General features: G+C 36.1%; 1 protein-coding gene across 1 annotated transcript in view; it reads left to right on the top strand.

Annotated features, from left to right (window-relative positions):
* The window catches only part of LOC123310043 (damage-control phosphatase ARMT1-like), a 155078-nt gene that overhangs the window by 101084 nt on the left and 41600 nt on the right, over positions 1-12394 (top strand). Inside the window, exon 4 of the mRNA XM_044893440.1 lies at positions 4528-4859. Within this exon, the coding sequence (XP_044749375.1) occupies positions 4528-4859 (332 nt within the window). The remainder of the gene's footprint in view (positions 1-4527; positions 4860-12394) is intronic.

Raw genomic sequence — 12394 nt, forward strand, 5'->3', positions numbered from 1 at the left:
CAAGAGCTAGTGAACCCTGGGAGTAACGGTCTCCCTGTAAGGTTAGAAATTTGTATACTTACGATTTATGACATGCTGAGAGCAATAGCCATGACCTGGCAGGCGTCAGCCCTGCACGTCATCAGCCCCTTTATTTTTTGGACTGTTAAGTAAATTGAGTTTCAAAACTTGTTTCTGTAAATTTGAAAATTTAATAGGATAAAATTTATTTATTGTACATCTTAAAAAAAAATTGACAGGCGATTACAATAAGCAGAAGTATATGACAGATCAATTAGAAAACGTACAGTTGATGAGGTAAAATAAACTTTATCCTGTATACTTAAAATTTTTATATGTTTTCAAGTAAACGTCTCAGAGTAAAAATGTACAATGCCAGGCGGTTTTGAACAGCATAAGACCTTGACAGGCGAGGGGACAGCTGCTAAGAGCGTGCAAATAAGAAATGTTACATGAACGCATACAGTGAATGCAATGTATTTTATTGGGTTTTATGCAATCTACATTATTTTTAACATTCATTTTCTTCAGCTTCATCCAAAATATCGCTATCACTGTTTTCATCATCATCTGATTCTTCAACAATGTTTTCCTCATCTGAAAATAGTAAAAAAAAATATTTTAATGAAACAATAAGGTTGTTAAGAATTAAATATCAAGCTTTCAATTACATAGGACTGCGTATTAAATGTTACGGAATAAAATAGTTGTATGTTACCTGAAATGCATTCCTCAGTTTCAGTCGATTGTGCTGTGGCAGTATCAGCAGGTCCTTGTAAAAGTATGTCGTATATAGAAGATGGAACCGTATTCCCCTCAAACCAATTAAATTCGTAACGACTATTAATTAAGTTCCAACCGTTATTTACAGGTGTAAGAATTGTTGGTTCTTTTAAATTACAATTTCTCCATATATTTGTAATGTAGGCAGTCAATAATTGTTGATGTAGTTCACGTTTGCAGGGTGGTAAATTCGATTAATCATAGCTTACTTCTTTTTTCATAAACACTTTAGGATTATTTGTGTTGTACGTAGCAAGGAACTTTTCATAACGTGCATTATTTAACTTTGAACATTTCAAACCATACATTTGGCATACAAATTTCTCTAGTATCGGGAAAATTTTTTCTTTCTTCTGGTTGCGATTTCAATCCGTCCTTTTCAAGAAGAGGTAAAAAAAAACCATTCCAAATATTGCAGAAATCGAGTGTATATCAGAAGGCATTCAAAGAATTAGGAAACGCAGAAATAGTTCAGAAGAAAGAAAAAATTTCCCCGATACTAGAGAAATTTGTATTCCAAATGTATGGTTTGAAATGTCCAAAGAAATAATGCACGTTATGAAAAGTTCCTTGCTACGTACAACACAAATAATCCTAAAGTGTTTATGAAAAAAGTAGTAAGTAGTACATTACAAATATATGGCGAAATTGTAATTTAAAAGAACCAACAATTCTTACACCTGAAAATAACGGTTGGAACTTAATTGATAGTCGTTACGAATTTAATTGGTTTGAGGGGAATACGGTTCCATCTTTTATATACGACATACTTCTACAAGGACCTGCTGATACTGCCACAGCACAATCGACTGAAACTGAGGAATGCATTTCAGGTAACATACAACTATTTTATTCCGTAACATTTAATCAACAAAACAATCCTATGTAATTGAAACTTGATATTTAATTCTTAACAACCTTATTGATTCATTAAAATATTTTTTTTTACTATTTTCAGATGAGGAAAACATTGTTGAAGAATCAGATGATGATGAAAAAAGTGATAGCGAAATTTTGGATGATGCTGAAGAAAATGAATGTTAAAAATAATGTAGATTGCATAAAACCCAATAAAATACATTGCATTCACTGTATGCGTTCATGTAACATTTCTTATTTGCACGCTTTTAGCAGCTGTCCCCTCGCCTGTCAAGGTCTTATGCTGTTCAAAACCGCCTGGCATTGTACATATTTACTCTGAGACGTTTATTGAAAACACATAAAAATTTTAAGTATACAGGATAAAGTTTATTTTACCTCATCAACTGTACGTTTTCTAATTGATCTGTCATATACTTCTGCTTATTGTAATCGCCTGTCAATTTTTTTTTAAGATGTACAATAAATAAATTTTATCCTATTAAATTTTCAAATTTACAGAAACAAGTTTTGAAACTCAATTTACTTAACAGTCCAAAAAATAAAGGGGCTGATGACGTGCAGGGCTGACGCCTGCCAGGTCATGGCTATTGCTCTTAGCATGTCATAAATCGTAAGTATACAAATTTCTAACCTTACAGGGAGACCGTTACTCCCAGGGTTCACTAGCTCTCCAGCTATATATTTTACGTTTAGTAAAAGTGCCTTGGTTTTCGAGATATTAGAGATTTTCGAAAGTTCAAGAGAATTACACCCTTCGCCACTCGTTTCGCAGGCAAGACTCCAAGGGAAGGAATTTTTTCAAACTGTTTTTTGGATAGTATTCCTGGATAGATGATCTATCGCCTGTAATACATTATTTTTGAGGCGCATGAATAGTTTTTCATGAAAAAAAGATCTAACTCAACTTTTCCGTTTTCCTTATTTTTTTTCCATAAGTTCAATCTATCGTAGTGTAAAAAATAATATGTTTATCTGAGAGGCAATGCAAGAAAAAACATGCCCGTTTCATTTAGATTCCGAAATGGTATAACTCTCTGTATTTTCAGCCTTCAATACAAAATAAATTCTTATTGCAATCAGTTGAGGCCAAGTTTAATGTTAACACTGTTTCTAAAATTTTTAGCAGCTAAAATGAGAAATGCAAGCAGAATAAAGCAATCATTTATAAGAAGGTATAGAGCATGTACTGAATCTAAGGTGGCCTCTTAGAGCATCTTTTGTGAAATTTAATTCAATGAAACGATACTCATTTTAAAATTGTTGATATGCAATAAAGCTATGATTCACTAGAAAGTGTAGACTATATAGCATGTATCAGAACTCATGGTGACCAATTTAAACATCATTTGTGAAACTTTATTCAATGAAACGATATTTCAAAATTGTTATTTTATCTCGTTTACTTTTATTATTGAACCCCAACGTTGTGAAATCAATATTTTCAAGTTATGAATTGAATTTCAGCATTTTTGTAACAAAGGTCTTGACTCAATGTAAAAGGAATTAATTTTTAGCTTTTTTTCTTAATTACAAAAGTGCCTAAATTCACTTCGTTACTTGAAATTCGCTTAAAAACAATTAGCTTTATAACTATAGGGCTTAATAATGAAAGAATACGAGAGAAAAAATCCAATTTTAATATCGTTCAACTGAATCGAGTTTTACAAAAAATATTCAAAGTGGACATCAGGAGCTCTACTAGATGCTTTACAACTTCTTATGAATAATTGCTCTAGTCTGCTTGCAAGTCTGATTTCAGTTGCTAAAAATTAAAGAAAAAGGCTAGCATCAAACTCTGCCTTGACTAATTGTAATAGAAATTTATTTTGTATTTAATGCTGGAAATAGAGTGAGTTATACCATTTCAGAATCTCAGTGAAACAGGCATGTTTCCTCTTGCTCTGGCACTCAGGTTACCGTATTTTTTTTATACCACGCTAGTTTGAACTTAAGAAAAAAAATAAGCAAAACGGAAAATTTTAATTAAATCTTTTTTTTGTGAAAAACTATTCATGTGCGCCAAAAGTAAAAATATTCATTCGATAGCGCATCTATCCAGGAATACTATCCAACAAATAGTTTGAAAAAATTCCTTCATTTGGAGTCTTGTCTGCAAAACGAGTGGAGAAGGGTGAGATTTTCTTCAATTTTCGAAAATCTCCGATATCTCGAAAACCAAAGGACATTCACTAAACATAAAATATATTTTTCTGAACCGCAGGCACCATATTATCCATTCATTACGCCACACCCTGTATATATTGAGGAATTTGAAAGTTGCAGGCAAATTTATATCACAAATTGATTTTTCTTTTCTTGATATATCAACTTTCAAATCATACTAATTCTTTTTCAACATCTAATACAGTATAGCTTTGCTTCTTTCATACATATTGTTATATTTCCTGTTCTTTGTCGTGAAGGTCGTGGAAATATAATTAATTAACGACAATTTTGTTAGGACTTTATTCTTGTAGAAAGCGTCTACAATGTTCTCCCTTAGAGTTCTACGGTAGGACTGCTGCCTGTGCAGTGTCTAATAAACAGCCAGGCTGCGCCTGACATGCGCAACATATTAATATTACAACACATATCATATTCTTTTCTATGATGAAAATAATCCAAAATTATAATCAAATTCGGTCAATGTTGAAAAACGTGACGTAGGTGAGGCGTAAGGTGATAAATCTTTCAAAAATCATTAGAACTCAAATATCTCGTGATTTTCGGTTATCAATAAATATGGCTCAAACGACAGCAAAGGGGACATACTAACAGGTCTTCCCAGTTTCACGTCTAATTCAAAAACACCCCGTACATACAATTCTAAAACATACTCTGTATACTAACATTGTATTTCAGGAATCACTTGAAGCAGTTCGATCCCTATGTGTATTTGAAAAACGAGATTCTGACCGATTCCTTCGTTCTATTGAAGAAAATGGCTAAATTTTTTGTATCTTTGCAAGAAAATCCATCAGAAGATAAATATTTCGATTTCGACAAGTTATTGAGGATCAATCTGTGGAGTAATAAAAGAGATAAGCCTCTAAAACAAGAATATGTGAGAGATCGACTGAGAAATATCAGAGATATAGATGCTGATAATGCCCATATTCTCTGTAACAACAGTAAAGCTGCTTGGGTTCTTTTCCAGACCAATGTTTCAGTAATGGAATCCAATCTTATAGTAGGTATGCTTTTATTCGATATTTCCATGACATGTACTCAATTAAATTCTTTTAAGTTATCATTTACCACTAAATTTCATATATCAAGATGTCTGGTAAATGTGCAGAATATCACATCACTAGTATATTCTTTATATGTTTGAGGTCGGTTTCAGTTACGCCAACAGTCAAATTAATTCGTCTTGTCCTCATTATAAAGAGTAGTGTGTTGGTACATTGAAGAAGAATATTTTCCTATTTTCCAAAAAGAAACTATCGGAAACTTTTGTCTGTCTCCCTTCAAAGTCAGGGATCTTGACTTTTTTTAGATGTAAACCGCTAGGTGTCGCCGCCGTTTTGGTGTCTTCCCTTGGATCTGAGTTCCCCCAGTTTACCCTCCAGAGCCGCATTAGTTATTTTCCCTTCGTCCATTTTCATGTGATGATAGCATTGGCATCTTCTGCTTTCCCACCTCGACTACGTCATCATCTGCGCATATCCTTGTAATTTTATCATTTCTAACTATGTTTCTGAGTGTTTGTTCCATGGTCATTCTTAACTGTCCCATTTTTACTGCTTTTGATATGATATCGCTTTCGTATGTCAGATCTTGTCTCTATTCCGTAGTTTCGTACAAGTCTACCAAATGTCTTGTAGGCCTTTACTTTGCCATCCGTTTGCATATTATGTGTGTTATTCTACACAACATCCACCTATAACCTGTACCGGCGGACCCGTTCATTTGATGTTTTTTCTTGCGCTGGATTGTGGCAGCTCTTGTAGGACTAGTTTAGGCACCAGTCCGAAAGGCATGGCTTCGAATCCCTCCGCTGTCACCAGTGTTATAATCCACCCCTCGTCTAAATCAATGGAATAACGGCTTTCCACAGGATAAAATGTGATTATTTTTGAAATGTTAAGACACGAAAAATTGAAAGTCCTCTATTTCCTAAAACACATGCGAGGAGATCGAAACAATAGAAGATCACGATTGTTTTCATCAACAGTACACAATCTTAAGTTGAATTCTATTTCGTAACTCAGCACGAAACAACAAGATAAATAATCAATTAATTTGAAGGAGATTTCGTGACTCTGGGGTTATATTCACGTTATTCTCTGAATCCAAAACAATACAAAATTGAAATATTTTTCCTTTTCGCGCGTCGCTTGAATCTTATAAAATTATTAATATGCTTGGCTGAGGACTTTTACGAACACCAGACTTTTCTCGAACCAATCGGCGGATTCTTTTTCTTCACTACACATCCGAATTTCCTGAACTACTTTTCGTGGCAAACGATTTGCGCTTCTATGGTACCTAAAGATCGTCCATATATACTTGTTTTGCTCACTGATTGTCTCTAAATGATACCTCATATTCCCTATGACTTTTCCGTACTGACTGGAAGGAGTATTAATTAATTAAGATCGCTTTACTCGGACCAACTGACTAGCTTTCCCGAGGTAATTTTCTCCCTGATCTTTCTTTCCCATGCTATGGCTGGTGCCAAGACGCTCCAAGGCAAATACCATTGAAGGATCATTTTTGCTTAGTGGAAAAAAATCAACGTTCTCGAACGCAGCTTGAATTCTGAGATTGTCTCAGGGTCTCTAGACTGCTAACTTTATCCGAGATAGTGGAAAAAAATCAACGTTCTCGAACGCAGCATAAATTCTGAGATTGTCTCAGGGTCTCTAGACTGCTAACTTTATCCGAGATAAGTAGCAAGACACAGACTCTGCTGTAACGATCAAACTCATCGCCCTATCTTCAGCTGAATGTCTCATTATTTTCAGACTTCGCGACTCATTAATATGAATAATAATAATAATAATTTATTTTTCCTTTGAGACATCATACAATGTATCGGAATAGAAACTGGAAAAAAAGTGAAACAACACAAATGCAATTGAGTAATGAAAATCGAAGAAAAAACTTGATAATGGTAACAAAAAGAGCACTGTATAAAAAAAAGCTAAAATGATAGAACCAGCAAAAATTCTTGAACGTTATAAAATCATTTTTCAATCATCATTGATTTCACTTACCTTTTAAATTGTTTTTCACCAATTCCTTTATAATGTTTGGGTAAGTGATTATACATTTTCATGCCTGGGTAGGTAGGTGACGATTAATACTTTTTAGTTTTATGCTTGGGAATACATATAGTATCCTCATGCCTAGTATTATAGCTATAAAACTCAGTACATGTTTTGAGTTCTTTCAAATGTTGGTGCGCATAAATTAAGCAATTTAATATGTAAATTGAAGGAAATGTTAGCATTTTATTTTCCTTGAATATGGGGCGAAAAGTGTCTCGAGGTCAGGTTTAATATGAGGTGCTCTTCCGTGCCACAAATACACGCCTAGAATCTGGGGATAAACCCCATAAAACCACGTTGTAGTAAAGGGGACTATACACATTGCTAAAATACACCGTGAGGAGATAATCTGATGAAAATTAATTTGTGAGACAATAGATAGCAAAGTAGGATTTACTGATTTTATTACAAATGTGGTCAATATGAAAGAACTATCTCAACTTATTCTCCACGTGAACTCCCAGAAATCTGACACAATCCGATGATATGAGGATGCACAAGTTCGAAATTATCACAAGGTAAACAAATCTCACGAGATATAAAAAATATCACACTTAATGCTCAATAGCACGAACAGAACTACCACCACTACATCTTTGGGGGGTCGAGGAATTATTGATTTGTCCAACCGTATATCTCAGGAGATTGAAGGACTTCGCGAATATTGCCGATAATTCTGTAGTGTGAGTGGAAAAGGCTCTAAATGCCAGATGCCAGATAAATGATTTCAAGAAAAATGGAAAACACCAAAATCTGGGATCAAATTCTGTTCAAAAAATCATCAAAAATATTAGGGGCATGCCCCGTTATGAGATGAGAATGTTTCTGATAATTTATTTCCTGTATAGTTCATGGAAATATGTGCTAAGGCTAGCAGAACATTGGGATTTGTACTCAGATCCACTTCGGAGTTTGAAGATCTATCGATTCTCAGAAGCCTGTACTTCACATACGTGGTCAGTAAACTAGAGTATGCTAACTTGATCTGGTTTCCCATCTACAACTGTCATCTTGTACCAATGGAGCGCATACATAGAAAGTTTTTCAAACATAACATTCAGGCGTACTGGTAGGTTTCCTGAGCGTGATGCGGATTTATCAATCATCATGAATGAAATGAGAATATCGTCTTTGCTTGAGAGGCATTAGGAACAGTCAAATCAAATCAATTTATTTCCCTCAAAAAACTTACAGGGTATGTCAAAAAAGATAAACAATTGTATGACTTGATACATAAAAAGTAAGGTTTCAAATTTCAAGATATACATATAAATGTATAAGACAATCAGACAAATAACACACATAGACATACAATGTGACAGACTAGAACCGATGAGACATGAACTCATCCATTGAGTAGAAAGCATTCTCGGCAAGAAGGGACTTGACCATCCTCTTGAAAGCCTCACAACGAAGGGAGGTAACCTGAGCTGGAAGTTTATTATACATTCTCACTCCGTGGAAAATGTGGTTATTCTGCGTCCTCTTCAATCGATGTCTGGGTATTATGAATTTGTCTTTAGCTCTTGTTTGGTGATCGTGTATAGCAGAGTGTTTCAGAAGAGTATTCTTATTTCTATGAATGTACAGGAGGCACTCGAAAATATAACAGCATGGAGCTGTGAGTATGCCATATCGCTTAAAAAACGGCCTGCAGCTGGTCATCCTATTAACTCCAATCATCACCCTTAATGCACATTTTTGCTTCATGAAAACCCTATCAGCATCCGGAGACCCACCCCATAGGATTATACCGTAGGTCATTTTTCCGTGGAATTGCGTAAAATAGGTGAGAAGCGCTTCCTTTTCAGTCAGTAAGTTCTTAATCTGTCTTATGGCGAATATTGCAGTCGACAGCTTGCTACACAACTCATTAACATGTTGTGTCCATGTCAAATTTCCACCGACTGTTACTCCCAGCAGATTTATATTTTCGATGTTGTGAAATTTTGTTGATATTACCAGTTCCTGCGTTTTGTCTGTGTTCACTTTCAAGTCATTGCTGTTGAACCATTGAACAGCTCCTTCCATCGAATTTCCTGACTTTTCACGGAGTAACTTCTCATCCTTTGCTCTGTTTAGGAATGAGACATCATCAGCAAAAAGCACCTCTTCATCCGTCGTCACGTTATCCACTAGGTCGTCGATATAAATGAGGAATAAAATTGGTCCGATTATTGATCCTTGGGGCACCCCTGACGTGATTTCTCTCATAGATGACACGCTCCCATTTAGGTTTTCGATTTTCCAGATATGCTTTTATGAATTTCAATGGTGTACCTCTAACGCCAATATACTCCAACTTAGAGAGTAGTTTGCTATGACTGACACAGTCGAAAGCTTTGCTGAGGTCCATGCAGCTTAGTACGGCCTCTTCAGAGTTATCCAACGCCTCAACGAAAAACTCCATCATTTTGACTAGCGCGGTAGTAGTCGACCTCATCCTCCTAAATCCATGTTGTTTGTCGCTTAGTAGGTTATTCTTCTCAAGGAACGAAGCAATTCTTGTTTTGAAAAGAGATTCAAAAATTTTCGACATAGCTGGCAGTATCGATATTGGTCTATAATTGTTGTGATCTTCTTTGTCCCCCTTCTTATGTACCGGTATGATTTTTGCCAGCTTCAACTCGTCAGGAAAGTAGCCCTCCTCAAAACAGCGATTCACGAGGACTGTAAGTGGATCAGCCAGGCAGTGAATGCACCTTTTCAGCAAATTTACCGAGAAACCATAAATGTCCCGCGACATTTTCATTTTCATATCGGCTACAGCTCCCATGATTTCCTCAGGTGTTGTCGGCGCCAGAAAGAATGAGCCGGAATCTTTAATCCTTTTGTTTTTCAATAAGTTTCCGCTGATCTCTGGATGACTGTGCGGTAAACTTAATTTGTCAACTACTGTTGAAAAATATTCGTTGAGGTCCTCCGCTGACAATCTCGTCAGGTTACTATCCACTTTTCTGCTCTTTATCCTAGAATTGATGATCTTCCATGTAGCGCGGTTTTTATTGTCGGATTCGTTCACGAACTGTATATTTTTATTTTTTATTGTCATGGTTATAAGTTGCTTAAGTTCTTTTTTCAACCTCATGTACAATATTCTCGAGTCATCATTTCTTTTGACCATAAATATAGTGTGGGCTGCGTCCACTTTCTTTTTCAATTCGACAACCTCAGGACTATCCCAGAATTGTTTTCGAGAAACTCGAATACTCTTCATTGGAAAACATTATTTGAATATGTCAGTGGTTATTTCATGAAATTTTCTGTAAGACGCAGTCACTGAGTTCGTTCTAACAAAGCCCCAGTCTGTGCCTTCCAACCGTTTACAGAAGAGAGATATATTGTTCTCATTCACGATATGAGTAATTCTGCATTCATGTTTTTTAGGAATGTCCACCCGCTGGATATCTAATCTTTGCGACAGATGATCCGATAAGTGATGATTCACCGTGGATGCATTATAAACATCAGGGTTTATATTTGTAAATATGTTGTCAATGCAGTTACTCGACGTCAGTGTTATACGGGTTGGCTCGCTGAGTGCAATGTGCATACCGAATGTTGTCAGCATTTCCTGCAGTTTTATTTTCTCGTTGTTTGCCTCATCGAAACAAACATTGAAGTCACCCGCAACCACGACATTATGATGAGGTTGGTCGAAGATAAAATTCAGAGCCCCGCACAGTCGCTCCAAGAACAAGTTGAAGTCGCCCTTTGGGGGTCTATAAACGCACAAATAGTGGGTATCAGTAGACCTCTCGAAGACAGCACACATTTCAATATGTTTCTCAACAGACATTTTGTTTACTGCTACAACTGGATCACACTCGTAATTATCCCTGATCAGTATCAGGCTGCCACCATGTTCGAATCTTTCGCGGGCGAAGAAAGTCGCTACCCTATAGTTCGGAATATTAACACATTTCAATTCGTCGTCAGTCATCCAATGTTCAGTTATACACGCTATTTTATAATTTTCTGTGTTCAGTACGAAATCCGCTGTTTCGAGTTTATTTCTCAGACTTTGGAGATTGGCATTCAGTATTGCGTCTTTAGCTTTTTTTTTAAGCGTCCTTTTTTCAGATTTTTGTGGTCTCTCCTTGACGTTTCTGTGCTTCTGATTCTCTCCCTCCACGAAAAAACCTGAATCTCCTCACAACCACTCCCAGAGGCCAGATCTCCGACCTATAAAGTTTCTCCACAAGAGCCAAGTTAGCACCAATCCTAAATGATGAGCTTCTAGATTCATCTCGTTTGGGGAGTTTCTCGACTATAAAATTTTCATCAGGAAAATGATTTTTGAGATTGCTCTCAATTTGATTCTCCTCCACATTCTTGCTTACTCGTCCCACATAAATCCATGCGAGTCTTGGGGCTCCCGAAAATTGGGCCAAATTGTCTCCGGTTCCAGTCACGCCAGCTTCCTTCCTTTTCGCAGATAGATTTTCCTTTTTAGTTCTTTTGTATTTTGATTCTGTTTTATAGGAGTTATCTTTTTTCCTTCTTCTCCTTTCTATAATCTCCATACTCGTGTCGATTTCTGTTTTATCTGCAGTTTTCTCTCTGGATTCAGATTTATTATCTATTGAGGTTGGTATTGCAGATTTCTCTACGATGATAGTAGGAACAGTCTTATCAATGTCAGATTGTTGACAAAGTTTTCTATTCCATTCCGGCGATATTGGTCTAGAAGATAGCGCCTCGTGTTCTACATCGATTTTTTCGAGTAGTGATGTATACTTTTTCATAACTTTTATTTTATCCTGCAATTCTTCGACTAGCTTCGTTTTTTCTTCTATAATTATATTAAGATATTTCACCTCCATAACTGCGTCCTCTCCACTCACATTCAATGATCCCTCTGGTTCTGGTATAGTGGCAGACCCATCATCAGTGCAGCAGTTTTCAGCCTGCATCGATGTTTGTTGTCTACTGATTGATTCTTCAAAACAGAATTCGTTTAATTCTGAAATACGACTTTTCAGTTTTTGTATTTCGACATCCTTCTCTTCGCACAAGCATTCTCCAGAACGTTTAGAGGTTATGTTGTCACAACAAATTATTTCTCCGCAACCTCCTACGTATAATCCACAAATTTTTAACACACAACTAGGATGGTATGTCTTATAACACTTGGCACAAGTTACGAAAATTTTCACTTCTTTGGCACATTTATTACAAACGTTTTCTCCACTGTGAGTTGAGCGTGGCGCCATTGTTGTTGAAGATGACCAAACATCTGCCAGATTTGCTCAGAGACTCTTAAATGATAGAATAGACTCCACCTATTTACTATATAAAATAACGTTCAATGTTCCAAGATTGGTGACGAGATCTTCAATTGTGTTTCAATTGCCTACGGCTCATACAAATACACCAGTTACGAGTGAGTTCAGACGCATTGTTTTGTGAGAACTCGATAATAGCGGACGTGTTCTAAAAGAAAAAGTGGA

This window comes from Coccinella septempunctata, chromosome 1 (genome assembly GCF_907165205.1).
Source record: "Coccinella septempunctata chromosome 1, icCocSept1.1, whole genome shotgun sequence".
In the NCBI taxonomy this organism is placed as follows: Eukaryota; Metazoa; Arthropoda; class Insecta; order Coleoptera; family Coccinellidae; genus Coccinella; species Coccinella septempunctata.